The sequence below is a fragment of the Culicoides brevitarsis genome, chromosome 2, assembly GCF_036172545.1.
Source record: "Culicoides brevitarsis isolate CSIRO-B50_1 chromosome 2, AGI_CSIRO_Cbre_v1, whole genome shotgun sequence".
Classification (NCBI taxonomy): Eukaryota; Metazoa; Arthropoda; class Insecta; order Diptera; family Ceratopogonidae; genus Culicoides; species Culicoides brevitarsis.
Window position 1 is genome coordinate 34,124,397 of NC_087086.1, and position 22,793 is coordinate 34,147,189.

Here is a 22,793-nt window from a genome sequence, read left to right on the forward strand (position 1 = left end):
GTTTTTTCATCATCATTATTAATTTACTGCATTATAATATTATTATTACTAATAATAAATGTTTTTAAGTTGTATTTATTCATTATTTTATAATAATGTAGTAGTAAGGTAGGTAATAATGGGTGTGTGTTGTTTATTTTTTGTGTAACATATTTTTTTGGGATGTTTGTCATTCATTTTATTATTACTTGTTGTTTAAATATTTTTAGTTTTTTTTTATTTAATAATAATAATCATTTATTAGTTTTTTTCATTTCAGTATATAACATTTAAAAATATTTATATTGTTTATACAAAATGTATATATTTACATTTTTTTCAAGTAATTTTTATTTGTTTTAAAACAGTTGCATGTGTAGATGTAGAAAATTTTTGTTTATTTTTTTTATTAATAAAAATATAATTTTGAAAAAGTGCAAAAATGTTATTTTTTTATGTAATTTTATGCGTAATAAAAATCAATATGAAAATTTAATTATAATAATTTTTAATTAATTATTAAAAATTATCATAATTTTAATAAAAATTCATATTGATCAGTATAAAATTATAAAATTTTCAATGAAAACTTATAAAAAATCGGTGTTTTATTTCTTTTTTTAATATTATTTAATTTTGTTTTGTTAATAAAAGTTTTTTTTTCATATATTATAGTATACAATCATTAATATGTATCAATAAATATTTACAAATGCTACCTGTAGTAAGTATAAAAAGGACATGATTGGTCAGATTTTGAGTGTTTTACACTTTTTTTGTTCAATAATCAATAATTAATTGTTTTAAATTGACGTTTAGTCTCTTGCATTCTTCGTAATTGTTCATCAATCTGGATCTGGATCTGATCTGGAGGAACTAGACAAGAATTGAAAGGAAGATGCGCATTGCAGATACGTACAAATATGTTTATGAATGATGATGATTTCTTCGGTTTTTGGCCCCAAATTTACAAATATTTATTATTTTTCATTATTTTAATTAAAAATTACGGAAAAACAAAAATTTTGTGGAAGAAGAACGAAACGGAAGGTCAACGGAAGCAGAACTTTGATAATTTGTAAAAAAAATAAAATAAAAGAAAATATTTAAATTTTTTATGAAACCGATTTTTTTTTCATTGAAATTTATTTTTTAATATTATATGATACAAAAAAAAAAGAAAAATATTTTTTTTTATAAAATTTTCCAATAAAAAAAAGTTTTTATTTGTTTATAAAATAATAATATTATTTAAAAGTATATAAAAAATATTTTACACAAAAATAATAAAATTAATAAAAAATTGCTAATTTTGAAATAAAATACTAAAAATAGAAGGGAGAAAATTTGTAATAAATTAACTAAAAAATATTTTTAGAAACAAGACACATGACGGGATTTTTTTTGCTATAAAAATTTTGGTATATAAATAATAATAATAATTAATATATAATAATAATAATAATATTAGTTTTATGGTTTTTTCTTTTCTTAAAAGTTATACAAATCTTACCATTATTATTTAAATTGTTTAATAATGTACTAACACCCTTATCTTAGACAATAATTAGTGGGCCCTAAAAATTACTTAATAGTAAGTTTGGATATCATTTTTTTAATCAATTCACTACTTATAAGTAAAATGTCTCCTATAGGGCTATTTTTATAATTATTTTAATAATTATAATTAATTAATGCATAAATTGTGTATGCTTTATTTTTTTTTTAATTATTAATATTTTGTTTGTGTCTTTAATGATTATTTTTATTTTTTAGTATTTATTTTTTTGTTTTACGATTAATGTAATTTTTAATTAATTAAAATTTCCTACGGTTTTTAAATATTTTTTTTTGCAATATATAATTTAAATATCATAGTCATTTTTTAAATATAAATTTTTAAGTTGTTCTTTTAATTAATTGCTAATGTGTTTTAATGTTCAATATTTTTTTTATCCTATTATCACAGATTTTTCTTCTTCTTTTTCTCATTTTACGTTTTTTGAAAATTTTCAACAATTATTTTTTTAAGCAAGCGCCGCAATCATGTGGTACAATTGCATGAGAACTTGCACGTGGATCGGCAAACAAGAGAGTCTGTCATGCGTATTCGAGTCGAGGGCAAGCCACGAAAGGACGTTGTATCCTTCGAGGATGTACCGAAGGACGTCTGCGGTGAGTGGCGAATCGAGCGGATGTCCCGTGGCAGAGGGCTGCGGATTTATCGAGTCTTCCTCGTTGTTCAGCTGAATGTTGGAGCAATGCAGGTGCAGCGCAGTACGTAGGAACACGGGACAAACGTTCTCGAGGTGCGGGCACGAAGACCAAAACCACGATGGCATGCGACCCGTGGGCGCGGTAGAGACTAAATAGCCCAAGGCGAGGGGTTGTTGAAGTACTTGACCAACCTGAAAGTGGATTTGAAAGGTAAGTTTTTGGTTTTTTGAATTTTTTTAAGAGAAAATTTAGAAAAAAATTTGATAAAATGTATGAAATTATAAAAAATTCACTTAATTTTATATTATTTTCAGTAAATTTTCTTTTTATAATTTTTTAAAAATTCAAAAATGTTTCTGATTGCACAAATTTAAAAAAAAATCATATTTTCTTAAGATTTTTTAAAAAGTAAAAAAAAATGAGTTCATAGAAATCTAAACAGAAAAAAAAATATTTTTAAAATAATTTTTTAAGTTTTTACAAAATTGGTGTATTAAAAATTAAATAATAATTTAAAAAACAAGCTTTTATCTCAATAAAAATAATAAAATTGTCAGAATTTGCAATTTAAAAAATTTATTAATTTGACAAATATTTAAATATTTAATTAATAATTTAATTCCTCAATTTTCGCAAAAAAAAAAAATAATCTAAAAATAAATCTAAAATTTAATTTAATTTAAAAATATTTAATTTAATTTAAAAAAAAAATAAATTTTATTTAAAAAAAAATAATTTTAGATTGAAAAAAAATATTTAAATTAATTTTTAATTTTATTTTAATATTTTAATTAGTTAATTTATTTATTTAAATATTTTCTGATAATTTCTTAAAATTTTAATTTTTTTAAAAATTTAATTCTACTTTTTTAATTTATTTAAATATTTTTTTTTTAATTTTTGATTTTTAAAATATTTTTTTTCAAAATTTTTAAAAATTAAATTAAAAAAATTTTAATTAATTAATAAAAATTTTTTAATAATTAATTAAAATAATTAATAATTTTTAAAAAATTATTTTTTATAAAAATTTTATTTTTTTTTAAATTTTAATTTTAAATTTGCTCAAATATTTTTTTCATACATTTTATCACTTTTTTTTCAAAATTAAAAAAAAAATAATAAATTGAGTCAAAACTTACATTTTCACTTTCCATTCCGTTACGCGTTTGCCCGCAACTGGAACCATCGATGCCGACACTCATCCTATTCGTATTGTCATCAAGGCCTGTATCCATTATTCGATCATGTCCCGTTGGGCTTGACTGAGGCATTGGATCATTTGCTACAAAAAAAAATTTTTAACAATTTCCCCTAAAAACACTCAAAAAATCAACTTACCATCTCCCCATCCATCGAAAATATCACCTAAATTGTTAATACTGTCCATATCTTCATCTCCGCCGTCTTCAATGCCCGCAAAGAGATCATCGTCATCGAGCACTCCCGGTTCCTGCGTTTCCTTAAAGGCATTTGTGTAGGACTGCAATTAAAAAATTAATTATTAAAACTTGTTTTTTATAAGAAAAAAATATTTGTTTAGCTTACTTGAGCCACCGCACTGATGGGAAATACCAAAATATGCGAACACGTGACATCTTGCGGCGTCGAAAGAGGACTTTGCATGGAAATTTGACTGAATCTTTCGTCTGGAGTGAATTGATCGGGCATAATTCTCAATGCGGAATCAGGTTCGAGAGTTATCAAACATGCACTCAAGATGCTCGGGACTGCATTCGGGTACATCAAGGAGCATTGTTTACACAAATCCTTCAGTTGTTTCGATTCTTTGACCAGATTTTGCTTTGACAGAAGCCAACTCCATCCCTTGAGCTCGCCATGCCCAATTCTACCGATTCTTCCGATGACCAGATGCCACGGCGTTGTGCTTTGCGAAATGACGCCCAAGATGAAATCCATTAATTTTTGCAAGCCAGTTCGTCGTGCGGAAGCTTTTTTCCTTCTCGTGCGATTCGGGATGTCAATGTTGATTGTTGCTGTTTCCAAAAGTTCACCGCGATCGTCTGTCGCGACGGCAAGAAGCCACGATTGGTCTTCGCTGAGACAATAATTGCAATACATGACGGAACTTTGTTGCTCGATGCTCGCTTGTCCGAAGGATTCGGTCTTCTGGAGACGTTCGTGTTGCGACGACAGGATGTAGGGCGGCGAATAAAGTTTGTAGGGAATTTTTTGTTTCTCCTCTTTGTGCTTGAGGAAGTCTTCGATGCCAGCAGCAGTTCCGAAACCCGTGAGACTTTTGATGTTGTTCGTATGAATCATCATGCGGCGTGACTGGGAGAAGATACTTAAGGCTAAATATCGCATGTGATCACTAAATCTGATCCGACTTCGTGATCGCCCAAGTTCAATAATGCTCTCTTGCGATATAATTTGAACACTGATATTCGCTTTGATTGATTCAGGCACCGACGCAAGGATATTCGAGTAACACCGTAACAAACTCAAGCAAGCCAATCGTTGAAGTTCAGTCGAATCTGAGCCGCAAGTGAAAGGTTCCACGAGATAAATCACGATATGCGGCGGATTTCCTGTTCCAGTGTCGTGATGACTTAAGGGCTCAGCTTGATGCGTTGATTGATTTGAAGCGTTCAAAGTGTCACGTTCGCCTTCTTGTTCGCTTTTTGGGGTACTTGGCGCTTTGTCGCAAGTTCCTGTTGAAGAGCTTTGACCTGAGGGTTCAGGAGTGTGAGGCGGAGGCATTGGACTCGGCATGGGACGTTCTTTGTGATCTTTGCTCGGCGGATCAGGAGGATCGAGTAAAGTACGATCTCCAGGGACTTTGCACAGGTAAGGAGTAAGTAGATTTTGGCATGCTTGAGCGTAGAGTTTGAGAGTTTCAGCTGTTTTACTGTTGCCCATTAATCCAAACCAATCGTCAATTTGGTCGGTTTTGACGTTTGTTTTTGCTCCAACGCGCCAAATTCCGTCCCATTGTCGGATGGGGGCGTGTTTACCTGAGGAATAAAAAAATAAATAAGGTGAATTAGTAAATTAGTAAATTCTTGCTCCAAATGGATAAAAATTTGTCAGAGGGCTCTAATTTATCATTTTTAATCATTTTATAACTCAAAACTGCCAAAAAATTGAAACTGAAAAAAAAATTTCTTTGACATAGTTTTTGTTTCAAAAACTGTGTCAAAGCAATTTTTGTCAAATCTTGCTCCAAATGGATAAAAATTTGTCAGAGGGCTCTAATTTATCATTTTTAATCATTTTGTAACTCAAAACTGCCAAAAAATTGAAACTGAAAAAAAAATTTTTCTTTGACATGTTTTGTTTTGAAAACTAAATCAAGAATTTAAATGGATAAAAATTTGACAGAGGGCTCTAATTTATCATTTTTAATCATTTTATAACTCAAAACTGCAAAAAAAACTGTGTTGTGTCAAAGCAATTTTTGTCAAATCTTGCTCCAAATGGATAAAAATTTGTCAGAGGGCTCTAATTTATCATTTTTAATCATTTTATAACTCAAAACTGCCAAAAAATTGAAACTGAAAAAAAAATTTTTTTTTAAATTCGACATAGTTTTGTTTTAAAAACTAAATAAAGAGCAAAAAAAACTGTGTCAAAGCAATTTTTGTCAAATTTGCTCCAAATGGATAAAAATAGAGGGCTCTAATTTATCATTTTTAATCATTTTGTAACTCAAAACTGCCAAAAAATTGAAACTGAAAAAAAATTTTTCTTTGACATAGTATTGTTTTAAAAACTAAATCAAGACCAAAAAAAACTGTGTCAAAAACTGTGTAAAATTTTTGTCAAATCTTGCTCCCAATGGATAAAAATTTGTCAGAGGGCTCTAATTTATCATTTTTAATCATTTTATAACTCAAAACTGCCAAAAAATTGAAACTGAAAAAAAAATTTTTCTTTGACATAGTTTTGTTTTGAAAACTAAATCAAGAGCAAAAAAACTGTGTCAAAAACTGTGTCAAAGCAATTTTTGTCAAATCTTGCTCCAAATGGATAAAAATTTGTCAGAGGGCTCTAATTTATCATTTTTAATCATTTTGTAACTCAAAACTGCCAAAAAATTGAAACTGAAAAAAAATTTTTTCTTTGACATAGTTTTGTTTTAAAAACTAAATCAAGAGCAAAAAAACTGTGTCAAAGCAATTTTTGTCAAATCTTGCTCAAAATGGATAAAAATTTGTCAGAGGGCTCTAATTTATCATTTTTAATCATTTTTTTTCTTTGACATAGTTTTGTTTTGAAAACTAAATCAAGAGCAAAAAAACTGTGTCAAAAACTGTGTCAAAGCAATTTTTGTCAAATCTTGCTCCAAATGGATAAAAATTTGTCAGAGGGCTCTAATTTATCATTTTTATTCATTTTATAACTCAAAACTGCCAAAAAATTGAAACTGAAAAAAAAATTTTTCTTTGACATAGTTTTGTTTTAAAAACTAAATCAAGAGCAAAAAATTGTGTCAAAAACTGTGTCAAAGCAATTTTTGTCAAATCTTGCTCCAAATGGATAAAAATGTGTCAGAGGGCTCTAATTTATCATTTTTAATCATTTTATAACTCAAAACTGCCAAAAAATTGAAACTGAAAAAAATTTTTTTCTTTGACATAGTTTTGTTTTGAAAACTAAATCAAGAGCAAAAAAACTGTGTCAAAGTGTCAAAGCAATTTTTGTCAAATCTTGCTCCAAATGGATAAAAATGTGTCAGAGGGCTCTAATTTATCATTTTTAATCATTTTGTAATTCAAAACTGCCAAAAAATTGAAACTGAAAAAAAATTTTTCTTTGACATAGTTTTGTTTTGAAAACTAAATCAAGAGCAAAAAAACTGTGTCAAAAACTGTGTCAAAGCAATTTTTGTCAAATCTTGCTCCAAATGGATAAAAATTTGTCAGAGGGCTCTAATTTATCATTTTTAATCATTTTAAAAAACTGCCAAAAAATTGAAACTGAAAAAAATTTTTTTCTTTGACATAGTTTTGTTTTGAAAACTAAATCAAGAGCAAAAAAACTGTGTCAAAAACTGTGTCAAAGCAATTTTTGTCAAATCTTGCTCCAAATGGATAAAAATTTGTCAGAGGGCTCTAATTTATCATTTTTAATCATTTTGTAACTCAAAACTGCCGAAAAATTGAAACTGAAAAAAAATTTTTTCTTTGACATAGTTTTGTTTTGAAAACTAAATCAAGAGCAAAAAAACTGTGTCAAAAACTGTGTCAAAGCAATTTTTGTCAAATCTTGCTCCAAATGGATAAAAATTTGTCAGAGGGCTCTAATTTATCATTTTTAATCATTTTATAACTCAAAACTGCCAAAAAATTGAAACTGAAAAAAAATTTTTTCTTTGACATAGTTTTGTTTTGAAAACTAAATCAAGAGCAAAAAAACTGTGTCAAAAACTGTGTCAAAGCAATTTTTGTCAAATCTTGCTCCAAATGGATAAAAATTTGTCAGAGGGCTCTAATTTATCATTTTTAATCATTTTGTAAATCAAAACTGCCAAAAAATTGAAACTGAAAAAAAAATTTTTTCTTTGACATAGTTTTGTTTTGAAAACTAAATCAAGAGCAAAAAAACTGTGTCAAAAACTGTGTCAAAGCAATTTTTGTCAAATCTTGCTCCAAATGGATAAAAATTTGTCAGAGGGCTCTAATTTATCATTTTTAATCATTTTGTAACTCAAAACTGCCAAAAAATTGAAACTGAAAAAAAAATTTTTCTTTGACATAGTTTTGTTTTGAAAACTAAATCAAGAGCAAAAAAACTGTGTCAAAAACTGTGTCAAAGCAATTTTTGTCAAATCTTGCTCCAAATGGATAAAAATGTGTCAGAGGGCTTAATTTATCATTTTTAATTTTTGTAATTCAAAACTGCCAAAAAATTGATTTTTTTCTTTGACATAGTTTTGTTTTGAAAACTAAATCAAGAGCAAAAAAACTGTGTCAAAAATGCAAAAAATTTTTTTAATTTTTAATCATTTTGTAACTCAAAACTGCCAAAAAATTGAAACTGAAAAAAAAATTTTTTCTTTGAATAATTTTTTTTTGTCAAATCTTGCTCAAAATGGATAAAAATTTGACAGAGGGCTCTAATTTATCATTTTTAATCATTTTGTAACTCAAAACTGCCAAAAAATTGAAACTGAAAAAAAAATTTTTCTTTGACATAGTTTTGTTTTGAAAACTAAATCAAGAAAAAAACAAATTTATCATTTTTAAATTTTATTTGAAAAAAAATTTTTTCTTTGACATAGTTTTGATTTGAAAACTAAAACAAGAGCAAAACTAAATCAAAAACTGTGTCAAAAACTTTGTCAAAGTCATTTTTGTCAAACTTTGCTCCAAATTAATAAAAACTTATCAGAGGGTTAAAATAAAGTTAATTAATTAAAAAAATAAAAAAAAAATAATTTAATCTTTGACTTTAAAAATTTTTTTAGAAAACAACAAATATTTAAATTTATTTATGAATTATTAAAAATTATTTTGGAAAAAAAAAATTATGAAAATTTTGAAAAAAAAGAATAATTTTTTTTAAATAAAAAAAATAATTAAATTTTTACTTTTAAAATTAAAAATAAATGTCAAAAGAAAAAATCTCTTCTTACCTAATCTGCACATCTCGTACGTCGTACTGAGCTCCTTAAAGTACATTTTGACCCTATTCACGATATAATCATTATCCGGACACAGCACGACATACGCAATATCTCTCGGATACGAATACGGTTCGAGCAACAATTTATCCCAATGCTGAATGGCATACGGCGCCACTGACAACCAATCTTTTTCGTGTCCCACGACAACTGACGGAATTGGTTGCGGCTCACATTGCCCCGTTCCTCTGCCTGCCAATCGATGAAATTGTCGCCATGTGAGAGGACCTTGAACGGTATACGGAGCATCCCACAGCCGAGTTGTGCATTTTTTGTGAAAGGCATCTTGCAGCAAGGGTTGCATCGATTTCATAATTCGAACGATATCGAGATTCGTATGCGGACCACCGGCACGATAAAAGGGCCATTTATGCACATTGACGATGTTGGTCTTGAAACGACGCGAACTTCCGTACGGTTCGAGATCCATTTTGCACAAAACTGGGTTCTGGGTTGCCTCGAAACTGCAACGACTTTGTTCGAGGGCAAGTGTGATGATTTCCTGGGCATCCGTGAACTCGAGTACGTTATAAATGGCATTTGCTTTGGCAACGGCAGTTTCAATCGACTTGAAATTCCGAATTGCACGCATCACGGAAGAGCTGCAATTTTGGATGACGCAACATTGGTCGCGTAACAAGTCCATGATCATCAAAGGAATTGTCTCCAAGTCACTTAGAGATGAATTTCCGTCGTTTCTTGCACGTCCCATCAGCAACTGAAGTAACGAAGTTTTCTTGTAACCGGCGGGATCTTCCGCTAATCCTGTAATTTCCATCTCGTCTTCGTAGAAAAGACCCGAACGATGTCCCAAACGACGATTTACGACAGCACTGAAGCCACATTTGCAGTCAATTGGATCGTCATCCACGTACCCTCCGCTGTGACTTGATTGCCCATTTGCCGGAGAATCCATCAAAAAATTGCCATTTTGCAGTGCGCTGCTGAAGGAAGTGTTCGGTAACGGCAAATAAATCCCCGAATCCGATCCTCGAATATTTCCGACGCTCTTTTTGCCGTCGGCATTACAAACGCACAACGTGCAACTGTTGAAATTGTGATCCCGGAAGATATTTAAGGCGGTGTCATACAACAAAATGTTCACCAAAAGTGCATTTGCCTCCGGGGATCTTGTTACCGATGGCGTTCCCGGGTCATTTGAGAACCGATTATGATTCAAATACGACGAAGTACTTGTTGCCGGACTCGCTACAGCTTGATCGTATGGCGGCGGCGGCGGAATAGGCGTTCGATTTGCAAAAGTCATGGGGCTATTGACACTTCCGGGCGTATTTCCGCCAAAATTGCCGCTTTGTTGCATCATCGCGGGCGAAATTGGTGACATGCGAGGACGCATTCCCATCACGGCGGGATTGAAGCCTCCTTGAGCGCCGCCCATGGTGTTTGGTAAGGATGGCGGACGCGACAAAGGACCTTGCGACATGGCTTGTGATGGATTTGGCGTGTGTTGACGTGGCGGAGGAACACTTTTGGGGTTTGACGATGACATGGAAGCGGGCACGAGGGCGTTGGAAGAGTCAGTTGCGGTTGAAGATGATGTTCCGGCGGATTTGTTGTCGATTGCCTTTGAGGCGGGCGCTTGTTTGGGTTGTTGTTGTTGTTGCCAAGAAGGCTTGTAAATGAAACCAGAGGGAATCATCGTTTGACTCGGAAGATTCGGCAACGGAGCGTATTTGCTCGAGCCGACAAACTTGCAAATCATCGGTGGTTGATAAACGTAGGACCAATCCTGAAAAATAAAGAAAAAATAAATTAATTAAATTATTTTAATATTTTTAAATAATATTTTTATTTATTTTGTTTTTTTTTTTTTTTTATTTTTTTGAAAAAAAAGTTTAGTAAAAATTATTTTTTTTTTAATTTTTCGAAAATATTTTTTAAAGTTTTAAATTTTTGTTTTAAAAAAATAAATAAAAAATTAATTCTCAAATATTTTTTCAAGAAAAAAAATATTGTAAGGCAAAAAACTCACTAAATTTCGTGAAAAATTTAATTTTAATTTAATTTTTTCGAATTTTTTAAAACATAATAATAAATAAAAAATTTTGAATTTTTTTTAAAAAAAAAAAAAAAAAATTTTTTTTTTTAAAAAAAAAAAAAATTAAAAAAAAAATTTTTTAATAAAAAAAAAAAAAAATTAAAAAAAAAATAAATAAAATTAAAAAAAAAATAAATAATAAAATAAATCTTAATTTAAAAAAAAATCAATCGTGTGGCAAAAATAAAATTTTGTAAAAAATTAATTTTTTAAAATAAAAAAAAAATATTTTCAAATAATTTAGACCTTGATTTTATTTAACTTTTTTAAATTTTGAATGTTTTATGAAAAATATTTTAAAGAAAATAATATTAATTAAATAAATTTTTGAATAGGCAAAAGTTTTAATAAAAGCTCTAATATTTTCATTTATTTATAAAAAAAAATAAAATCAAAAATTAAAATAGCTCTACAAACTAACATTGCTAAATTTTTTATAAATTTTTTTCAAAAAATTTTTTTTTTTTAATTTTTCATAGCGAAAAAATTAAATTTTATGTAATTTTATTTAATTTTTTAAATTTTGTAAAATAAATTTTAATTTAATTTGAGATTTTTAAATTACATATTAAATTATTTTGAATTAAATTTCAAAATTAATTTTTAAAATATTTTCTTAAATTTTTAAAAATTAAACTTTAAATAATTTTTGAAAAAAAAAAATATTTTTTTTTGCCTTTTTTATGATTTTTTTTTAAATTTTGCATTTTTGATAAGCAAAACATTAAAAAAATATTTTTATAAAGTAAAATAAAAATAATTCATACCTCAATAGTTTCCGGTGTCGGACTTCCCAAATTCGGATAAATTTCTTGTTTGATTTTCGGTCCTTCATTGTACTCGCTCAAGATTAAATCAGAAATTCCGCTTCCATAGGGGCTACAATTTGGATGATGTTCCAAACTCGGAGGCGTCGGAAACATTTTCGACAGCTCCGCCGTGCCCAAAATTCCTGTATTATGACTTCCGCACAGCGTTCGTTTGTTATCGTCGAACGTTCCGGGAGATTTATTCGAAGCTGGAGGTGTGTGCATTTGCAACTACAAGAAATTTTTGTTAAAATTTTGTTCAAAAATGAGATTTTTCAAGGAAAACTCACCACATCTTCGTTACTTGCATCATCAGAATTGTCAAAAATTTGATCCAAATCCTTGTACGAAGGCTGCAAACCCTCAATTGTGAACAAATTTCCCGCTGAATGATCGTCTGCGGGTTCCGTTTTGATCGTGACGCCATTTTCGGTGTCACTTTTTCCCGTTTCCGTCTTAATTGGGGCCTCTGCCATGATGTTGTTCGGTAAGGCAAGCACTTGTTCCGGCAATTGTTCGACATTTCTGATCTCGTCGGCGTACAAATTCATGGATTGCGAGCGTTTGGCATCCGCAGCAGCTTTATCGTCGTTCGGCTTGAAACGTTTCACGGGATGGTTCATCCACGCCTCCCACGACGAGTAATCGTAAAGCAATTGACGCGGTTTCGTGTAGTCATCGGACAAGGTTTCGTAGTCGCGTGACGATAAAACGGGTCGTTTGAGTAACGACATCGAGATACAAGGTTTCGGCGAGTCGGGACGTTGACTATATGGACCCGATCCAGCTTCCATTTTGACATTTTCGAGCAATTTTCCGGGAGTTTCGACGCCGCTTGCGCCACTCGTCGAAGTTGGAGTCATTCCAGCGGGATTTCCGCCGTTATTCGACCCCGTACTGGGATTCGGAGTTGCTGAAGATGTCGAGAGCAGCTGTTGCGGAGGCTCAATACTCGATAAATTGGTTTGCGTGTAAGGCGATTCGGGCGGCACGCATTTTGGCGTTAGCTGATCCGTTGGTGTCGCTGCCGGAGTATTCTTGTCGAGTTGTTCTTGGAGCGAAGGCGTTGTTGGTTGAACGCTCATCGGGGTATGGATGCTTTGTGGATGCGGCGACATGCCGGGAAGGAGCTAAAAATACAAAAAAATCATAAAAAACTAAAATTTTTAAGGGAAAAAAAATTCACTTACTTGATCAGCTGGCGGAACAGAAGCCTGCGAAAGTGCGGAATCGAGCATGGGAGACGGCGCAGCACTTGCTGGCGAGCCAACAGATGGAATTGGTAAGGAATCTGCCACGGAATGCGGTGTTCGTGAATATGACGGAGGTCCGTCGTTTGGTATACTCGAGTCACTCAGATTTCCCAATGACCTAAAATTACAGAAAAAAATATTAGAAAAATTTTTAAAAATTCAATTTAAATTATGTACACATGAAAAATCATAAAAAAATTATAAAAAAATCCGATCACCAAAAATTTTATAAAATATTCCAATTCGGGTTTCCTTCACCTGAATGTTTTGTGGATGATGTTTAATTCTTTAAATATTTTACAAAAAAGTCCTTTTACCAACAAAATTACGTGAAATGGATGACAATACAACCAAAAATGTATTTAAAAAAATTTTTTAAAACAAAAAAGGGACCAATTAAGAGGTTAAAAATCATAAAAAATAAGTTGTCGTTAACCGCATTTCGATTTTAAAATTTTTGTCCCAATGCATATTTTGGATTTTTATCCCAATGTGAATTTCTAAATTTTTTAACCCAATGCAAAATCTGAATTTTTTTCTATGAAAATTCTCTAAATATTTACCCGAGAATTTTCTAAATTTATTCACCCAAGGCATAATCTGTTTTTTTTCTATGAAAATTTTCTAAATATTCACCCGATGTATATTTTTAATTTTTTTTCCTATTGAAAATTTTAAATTTTTTGACCCAATGCATATTTTGAATTCTTGTCTCTATGGGAATTTTTAATTTTTGACCTAATGCAAAATCTGATATTTTTCTTATAGAAATTTTTTAAAAATTCTCCTAAGGCATATTTTGAAATTTTGTCCCAATAAGAATTTTAATTTTTATCCCAATGCATATTTTGCATTTTATTCTTATGTGAATTTTTGTCCCAATGTGAAATCTGAATTTTTCCATATAAAAATCTTCTAAATATTCATATTTATTCAACTAAGGCATATTTTCAATTCCTTTCCTATTGAAATTTTTAAAAAATTTGTCCTATAGAACATTTAAAAATTTTTGACCCAATGCACTTTTCAAAATTTTGTCCCAATTCATATTGGAGATTTTATATTGTAAATAGTAACAAAAATTTGATAAAATTTAAATTTTGCAAAAATGGCAGAGTTTGATTTCTTGACCCAGTTAACATTTTCAAATATTGCCCTAATGCAAATTTTAAATGTTTGACCCAGTAAACATTTTGAAATGTCTCTTTAAAGCAAATTTTGAAATATCTTTCTATTTTTTATTCAAAAATTTTCTTCCAATGCAAATTTTTAATTTTTATCCCAATGCATATTTTAAAAATTTAATTTTTTTTCGAAATGCGGTAAAAAATAATGTGATTGATGTCTTAATTTTATTTTTAGAGAGAGGCTTGTGAGTGTTTTTTTTTTCTTTGTTTATTGAGTGTATGTGTGTTTTTTTTGTGTGAGAGAGATCTAAAAGTCAGAACCAACCTTTGACTCATGGAATTGGTATTGTTCGGTGTTGTTGCCGTTTGGCTACCACAACTTGATTGTCTATTATTACAACCGTTTCTTGATCTTGATCCATTTGATTTTTTATTTGAATAGCACCTGCGGAAATATTTGTTTTTGATTTTTTCTCGAATTTTTTTTTCAGTTCATGGATTTGAAGGAAAAAGGAGGACAGAAAAGCATAAAAAATGATAAAAAAAATCCCTGCAATTTTTTTTTTGGTTCGAACTAAAGACAACACAACGGCACAAAAAATAATAAAAAAAATTGGAGTTTCACGGAAAAATACTCACTTTAGACAGTGACACGTCATTTTCTGCAGCGGATTTGTAATTTCCCAGATGAGTTTGTTGGCGGCGCCGGAAGCGTTTTCGTTGTTGCCTTCGTGCGATTGTTGCTGCTGCAGTTGGAGTTGCTGCAGCTTGACGGTGGCTTCGCTCGTAATGCAATCCTGCCATACGCGTTCCGGTAATACTGTGACATTTTTCAGTGGAATATGCATGCTGAGCGGATTGCCCAAGTCGTTTGTGGGATTATCGGAGATGAGCGATTTGCTCGTGACGACGCATGACGTTGCCGCCGTCGGTGATGCGGATACTGGACATGTTGACTTGTTTTGCTTAAGATTAGTGTTTGTACAATTACTACTGCTAAGATTATTATTATTTTGTTGATGATTTAGAGTATTTTCTTTACAACTTAGTTTGCTGCTGTTGCTACTACTTCCATTATGATGAATACCGTTGGTTAAGTTATTACTACTAATGTTTGATTTAAAATCGTCCAGATCAGTTACTAATACATATTTTGTTGGATAACGCATTTTTATGCCGCCTACGGAGAAAAAAAACAAAAAATTTGTTAAGATTTTGTTTTTATTATTTGAAAAAATTAATTAATATTTAAAAAAATAAATAATTTTGAATAATTTTTTTTAATTAATTTAATTTAATAAATATAACAATTTTAAATTAAATTTTTAAAATTTTATAAAATAATTTAATTTAATTAAAAATTTTTTAATTTTTTAATTTTAAATTTTAAAATTTTAATTTAAATTATATTTAAATTATTAAAATTTTATTAAAATTTAATTTAAATATTATATTTTTTTAATTTTAAGAATAATTTTTATTCAAAATTTTTCTAATTTTTTTTATTTTTTTTAATTTTTAATTAATTAATTTTGTGAATAATTTTTTAAAATTTTTTAATTATTAAGAATTTAAACTATTAAAAAAAAATAAATTTAATTTTAAAATAATTAAATAATTTTAATAAATTTTTAATTAAATAAAATTGAAAAAAAAATTCTTGAAATAAAATTTTAAATAAAATTAATTTAATATTTTTTTCAATTAAATTTTAAATTTTAAATTATTGATAAAATTCATGAATATTAATTATTTTTTTTTAATTTTTCAAATTTTTTCGAGTTAAATTTAATTCAATTATTTTTATTTAAAATAAATTATATTTAAATAAAAATTAAATAATTTTACTAAAATTTTAAAAATTTAATTTAAATTAAATTAAAACAAATTTTTTAATTAAATCGATTAAATTTATCAATAATTTTTTATTTAAAATTAAAATTAAATTTTTAACTTTGAATAAATATTTTTTTTAAATTTTTCAGTTAAACTCACCTGACATAACTTCGACAATCGGTGGCATGTTACTGCCGCTATCCTTGTTGTGCAGCGGATAAAATGCACTCCAATCGTTCAATACTTTCTCCGTTTGCGGATCAATATTCCGGAAACTCTGTCCGGTTAGGGTTGCTGCCAAGCCATATGGCGCCAAAATCACTTGTCGCGGCTTGACATCCGCATTTTGTTGCGACGCAGCTTGCGCTTCCGTGAGATGCTCCATGGTAATTGGTCGCACCGGCGGATGTTCGCGTATGTCCATGGAAGCACAAACCGTGCTGTCGCCATGCACGAAAAATGCAAAGGAGTAGGAAAGGTGCATGGAACTAAAAAATATTTAAAAAAATTAATTATTTTTTTTTATTTTAGAGAAAAATTTTAAAAAATTGTCGCGATTTGAACGATTATCGCCGCAAAAAATCTCGCGCGGCAATAACAGAGAAACCAAACATTTTTCTAGGAAATGTTGAATCAAATTATCAAAACTTGATGATAAATTGTGTCTATAAAGCATTTCCAATTAATCCAAATCAAGCAAAAAATTACCTTCGTCCCAATGTTCTTTCGCCAGAAGACGCGGGTTGCACGAACCATCTGCCCAAACGTACAACATCGCGAGATAATAAACACCTGTTTGAATAAAAAAAAAAAAAAAATAAAATAAATAACGGAGTAACCCAGAGAGTAAGTGCGAGTGATTATGAATGAAAATGTTATTAAGTAAATACAAACATGAATCACGTTTTATTTACATTAATAAATATTTTTCGTGCACAAATATTGATCGCACATTTGACAAAGCACTTTACCTTTCAATCAGGTTGTGTAACGCTTTAAATAGTAAAGATCTGCATTCGTACGACAGACCGCTTTCCCATGATCCGTGGCTGCAACCATCTGTAAATAAATAGAAACATGTGTTTTTTGTTATTATTTGTTCAACAAGAGAAACAAAAAATTATCTAGTTCAAAAATGAATGGATTGCTTTTTAAAGAGATGACGATAAAAGTCGTGGTTTGTGGTTGACCAAGTGTTTGAAATGAAAAGGAAAGACGAAATTTTTTTTGACCAAGGCGCTTTTTTGGAAAAAAATTCATTAAAAATATATTTTAAAAATACAAAAAATTAAGAGAAAAAATTTTTATTCTCGAAATTTTTTAAAAATTTTTGTAAAAAAAATCAGATAAAATTTTGAATATTTAAAAAAACTATTTTTAAAATTTTAACTGTCAATTTTTTGAATTGACATTTATTTTTTTTTATTTTAAAATTAAAAAAAAATAAATTAAAATTTAAAAATATAATTAAATTTTTAAGTGTTGAAAAAAAATTTAATTAGTTTTTAAGAGATTTCCAAATTAAATAATTTTGAGTAAAATTTAATTTTTTAAAACTTTTTCACAAGAATTTTCATATTTTTTTTAGTTTGAATGAGCCATAAGGCGATTTCCAAATTTCAAACCATCACATTTTTGAATTGAAGTTTATAAGAATTTTTTTTTTAAATTAAAAATAAAAAAATTTTGAGCAAAATTGAATTATTAAAAAACTTTTTATTTACAAAAAAAAAAAAAAAATATGAAATTTTTATAATTTGTTCACTTTGAATTAGTGAAGAGGCGATTTTCAAATTTTAATCTGTCAAAATTAAATTGAATTATTTTTTATGTAATTAATTGAAATTAAAAACAAATAAAAAATTTTTAAATTTTTTTCACAAAAGTTTATGAATAATTTAATTTGTTTGAATTAGCAAAAAGGCAACTCGCGAATTTCAAACTGTCATTTTTCAAATTGACATTTACAAAATTTTTCGTTTGAAATGTCATCAAAAGTGTAATTTTTTAAATAAAAATTTAATTTTAAACTAAATTTTGAATATTTTTTAATAAATTAAACTAAAATTTAACATTTTTGCCTTATCTCACTGAAAATTTTTAAAAATCTTTCAAAAAACATCCCCCATGACACAAAACCAATAAAATCACCTTGAAAAAATAAATCAATCTCTTATTTGCCTTTAGGCTATAATATTAAACAAGGTTGATAAATATCGTTAACGAAACCCCAAAAGAAAAACAAATTGAAAAGAAATTGATTTTTAATGATCGAGAAAGGCGTGAGTAATAATCAACAAACAATTTTTTTCTATTCTTTTTTTTTTTTGATAAAAATCGGTTTTTTTGGTTAACTTTGGGTTAACTGATAAAGTAAAAACCACATTCTGAGGTCATTCAAAGGAGACAGAGGTCAACGTTCGTCTTCAATTTTTTTTTTAATTTACTCAAAAAAAAAAAGTGAAACAAAAAGTTTGCGTCTATTTAGTAGACGGTGAAATAAAATTAAAATAAAAAAAACTTCCTGCTCAGTTCATTCATTAATATTCACAACAACAAAGATCACGCTTCGCTCAGCCGAACGACGAGATAATTTTAAAACAATTTGAGGAGAGAAGCAGAAAAAAAAGAAAGAAAATAAGACAACAAAAAAATGTAACTTTTATATCTGGCATTTCTAAGATTTTTGTCCTCTATGGCTCTAAATATTCATATGGTATTCCCCTATCGCGTACATGTGAGTGCGTCGAGTACATAATATCGCGTTATTACGTTATTTACACACATGGGCAACCTCACAAACACACATGCGGCACCCATACATCCACATTTCATCGACTTTTTCGACCCATACGAGCGTGTACGAGAAACTACGTATGTGTGTGTGCCCGTACGGAGGAAATATTTATTTATTATTTTCCATTTCATTCGTTTCATGTCGTTTGTCGTCTCAAATAGGTCTCAACGCAATAATAATAATAATAAACCGTATAAAACTATCCGTTCGTTCGTTCATCGTTCGACGACGTTCGAGTGTATGTTAAGAGAGGCATTGTTTAATAATAATAATGTTATTTAATTACGTGCGTTACGTTCACGAGTATTTTTCTACTTTTTTATTGAAATTTTGAGGCGAATGTTTTGTCAAAGTTTGCACAAAGCTTAACCCACAATGAGCAACAAAGTTGTAAAAAATTACAATTTCTAAGCATTTTAGACACATTTTAGAACACATAAAGTTACAGTTATTTATTTATTGTCGTAAAACTGAAAAACATTGTTTTTGTTGGAATTTATTTACTGAACACACATTTTGCTAGTTTGTACGAGAGACTATCATTCATGCGTATTATCACTGATTTATATCTTTATTGTAAAGTGATAGAGACAGGCTTTTGTTGTGATTTTTATTTGTTTACTTTTCGTACCGACAATGTAACGTGTGTGTGAGTGGATTGACCTCGAAAAGGGATTGTTAAGGTTTTTGATAACAATATTTGTAAGATTTTTTTTGTAGATTGTTGAGATTTTAAAATTTTATTGTATGGTTTTAAGTATTTGTTAAAGAATTTAAATTTTATTATAAAAAAAATATAAATTTTTTAATATTAAAATAAATTAATATAAAATTAATTAGTATTAAAATATTACAATTTATTTAAATTTAAAATATTTTTAATTATTTATTTTACAAAAAAAATATAAATATTTAAAATCTTAAAATTTTAATTAAATTTTTGATTTAATTTTTTTTATTATTATTTTTTAAATTATTTTATTTAATTTATAATTAATTATTATTAAATTATTCTTTCTAAAAATTTAAATTAAATTATTTAATTAAAAAATTTTAAATATTTTTACGAAATTAAATAAAAATAATTAAATTTCATAAAAATATTAATATTAAATTTTAAATAATTATAAAAATAAATTCTCAATTTAATTTAATTTAAATAAAATGAAAAAAATAAATTAATTTATAATTATTTTATAAAAATATCATTTTAAATGGTTTAAAATAATAAAATTGAATTCTATATAAATTACTTTTTTTTATTAAGATATTTGAATAAAATTTTTCTTACAATTATCTTCAAGATTTTTATTTATTTTGTAATTTTTGATTTTATTTATTATTAGGTATTTTGTTTAATAAAAATTTTAATTTAAAAATACCTAATCTATTAAATTAGTGAAAAATCATTAAAAAACTTTATTTTAATAATTTAAATTATTTTTAGATACATATTTTTATAAATTATTTTTTTTTTGATAAATTAATTAAATTTAATAAATTAAATAATAATAAATTAAATTATTAAATTTTTTCAAAATTATTTAAATTAAATTGAGAAAATTTTGAAAAACTTTTTTTTAATTCAAAAAACATTCAATTAATTTATTATTTTTAATTAATAATAATTAAATTTTATTAATAATTTTTAAATTTAAATAATTTAAAAAAAAAATAAAAAAACAAAATTTGCATCAAAATTCTTATTTAAAATCTTTGAAGTTGCCAACAAAAAATTATATTAAAACTTTTTTAATTTTTTAATTTAATAATTTTATTAAATATCGATAGTAAAAATTAATTTATAAAATTATTAAATAATTTATTAAAAAAAAAATTAAATTTAAAAATAATTAAAATTTTTTTAAATTTAATAAAATTATTTTTTAATAAATTATTTTATTAAATTTAAAATAAAATTTTATTTAAATAATTATCTTATTTGACAAAATTTTTTCAATGTCAAAATAATTCACGACCTATCCAAAAATGTTTATTCATTGTAATTTCTTATCATTTTCTTATCAAAAATTCAAATAAAATTATAATTTTTAAATTTTTCTGCAATAAAACACAAAATCCTTCAAAAAACCATTTCAAAAAAGGACAATGTTGCCTCATTTTTATTCAATTTCCTTTCCTTCGTTTCCCCAATAATCCCCCACAAAATAAAATAAAACCCATGAAAATATTTCTCATCCACTTCCAGTGTGCCGCATATCTCTCTCACACTCAAAAACGGAAAAATAACTCGAAATAAAATTGTATAATAACACAAACATCGCACCGCAGCACATCGAGCACACATGATACTCGCAACATTTTTTATCGTAATCCACTTTATTATTATTTTAATAGTGGCATGCTTGTTTCCAGTTGTTCGTTTGTAAGTCTCGTTTTCGTGCGTGGTGTGTTACATATGCATATTTATTTATGTTTAAAATTATATTTTTCCAACTACTACACCGGCACTCGGAACATCTTCTTCTTCTTTCATTACTTTGCCACACAGCGAAACGACGATGAGCGACGCGACGACGAGTAAAAACATAAAATAATAACAATAATAAAGCTCTTTTGTGTATTTGTGTGTTTTGTAGAAAATAAAAATAAAATTGTATGGAGAAGAAGAAGCAACTTTGGAAGCAAAGCGAAAAAAAAACTAAAGACTTGGATGTGTGAGTGGAGCAAGTTGCTGCTAGTTGAGGAGAGTTGAGTGAGAGACACAGAAAAAAAATAACTAAAAGAAGTTTAAAAACAACAATATAAAAAATAATAATGGTAATGTAACGGTTACAATAAGAGGTCATTAAACTAGGGGTTTTAGTGACTTCTTTATTTTTTTTTCGAGTAACATTAAAATTCATACTAGATACGACATGCAGCAACAACAATGGGAGATCGTGTAATTGTTATTGTCGTCGTCGTAGGCACTTGTTGGAATCCACTTGTAACGAAGTTGTGCGATATTTGTTTGAATTGGATGATCACGACAAGTGTTTTAATGCTAAATATTGGAATGAGATTCAAAATTCCTGAAGAAAAAAAAATTTTATGGAATTTTTTACTGTTTTAACAGGTTTAAGAACTAAAATTGGCAATTTTTTAAAAATTTTCTTAAAATAAATCAAAATTTCCATGAAATATTAATTGAATTGAAATATTAATTCTTATATTCCAAAAAATTGTTAAAAAAATTTTTAGATCTTGTGAATTTTTTTTTTCGAAAGCTTTCGAAATTTTATTTTTTATTTTTTTAAATTTTTTTTTATTTTTTTAAAATTTTATTTTATTTTTTAAAAAAAATTATTTTATTTTATTTTTTAAAATTATATTTTATTTTTAATTTTTTTTTTAAATTTCATAATTTTTATTTAATATTTTTCGAAAAGTTTTATTTTATTTTTTAATATTTTTTATTCCAAATCAATTCGAAAAGTTGGTTGTATTTTTTTTTAGATTTTTTTAAAAAAAATTTTGGACGATAATTAACATTTAATTTGTTTCTAAAGCCATTTTTGTGAAAAAGTTTAAATTAAAAATATTCAAAAAAAGCTAAAAAGAGACCAAATTAGGTCCTTTAAAGCAAATTTTTGAGAAACTCGAAGTCAAAGTCAAACCAAAAGATATTTTTATAGGGTTAAAATTAAATTTTTAGTCAATAAATTAATTTTTAAGTCAATTTCATGCTTCAGCGTTGAAATTTTTTGAGTTTTAAATGTAACGAAATTTTTTATTTGAGTTCAAATAAATATCAAAAGCACAAAAATTCGAAAATTTTTACTATAAAAAGTGTCTTTAAGATTCTATTGATGCTTCAGGGAATTTTTTAATTTTCCATAAAAGGCTCAAAAAATAAATTAATAAAAAAAAAATAAAAATTAATAAATAAAATTTTAAAAAATTGTTAAAATTATGGATTTAAAAACTAAAAATCTATTAAAAAATCATTAATTTTATTTTATTATAATTATTTCAAATAATCAAATAATTTAATATGGAAATTAAATTTAATTCAATACTTTAAATTAAAAAATTGTAATTTTTTTATTAAAAAATTTTTTTTA

At 27.2% G+C, this 22,793-nt stretch overlaps 1 protein-coding gene across 2 annotated transcripts in view; it reads right to left on the reverse strand.

The window, feature by feature from the left end:
• Positions 1-1,359: 1,359 nt before the first annotated feature.
• Positions 1,360-22,793, reverse strand: part of LOC134829771 (mediator of RNA polymerase II transcription subunit 13) — a 32,397-nt gene continuing 10,963 nt past the window's right edge. The window contains exons 3-15 of one of the 2 annotated variants that reach the window (XM_063843021.1): positions 16,901-16,988; positions 16,638-16,721; positions 16,089-16,417; positions 14,733-15,273; positions 14,419-14,538; positions 12,904-13,084; positions 12,004-12,843; positions 11,672-11,944; positions 8,798-10,595; positions 3,745-5,174; positions 3,538-3,679; positions 3,339-3,481; positions 1,360-2,387 (exon numbers count right to left, since the gene is read on the reverse strand). In XM_063843021.1, coding sequence (XP_063699091.1) covers positions 2,007-2,387; positions 3,339-3,481; positions 3,538-3,679; positions 3,745-5,174; positions 8,798-10,595; positions 11,672-11,944; positions 12,004-12,843; positions 12,904-13,084; positions 14,419-14,538; positions 14,733-15,273; positions 16,089-16,417; positions 16,638-16,721; positions 16,901-16,988 — 6,350 coding nt within the window. In that variant the 3' untranslated portion in view covers positions 1,360-2,006. The remainder of the gene's footprint in view (positions 2,388-3,338; positions 3,482-3,537; positions 3,680-3,744; positions 5,175-8,797; positions 10,596-11,671; positions 11,945-12,003; positions 12,844-12,903; positions 13,085-14,418; positions 14,539-14,732; positions 15,274-16,088; positions 16,418-16,637; positions 16,722-16,900; positions 16,989-22,793) is intronic. The other variant, XM_063843022.1, reaches the window with a different exon arrangement.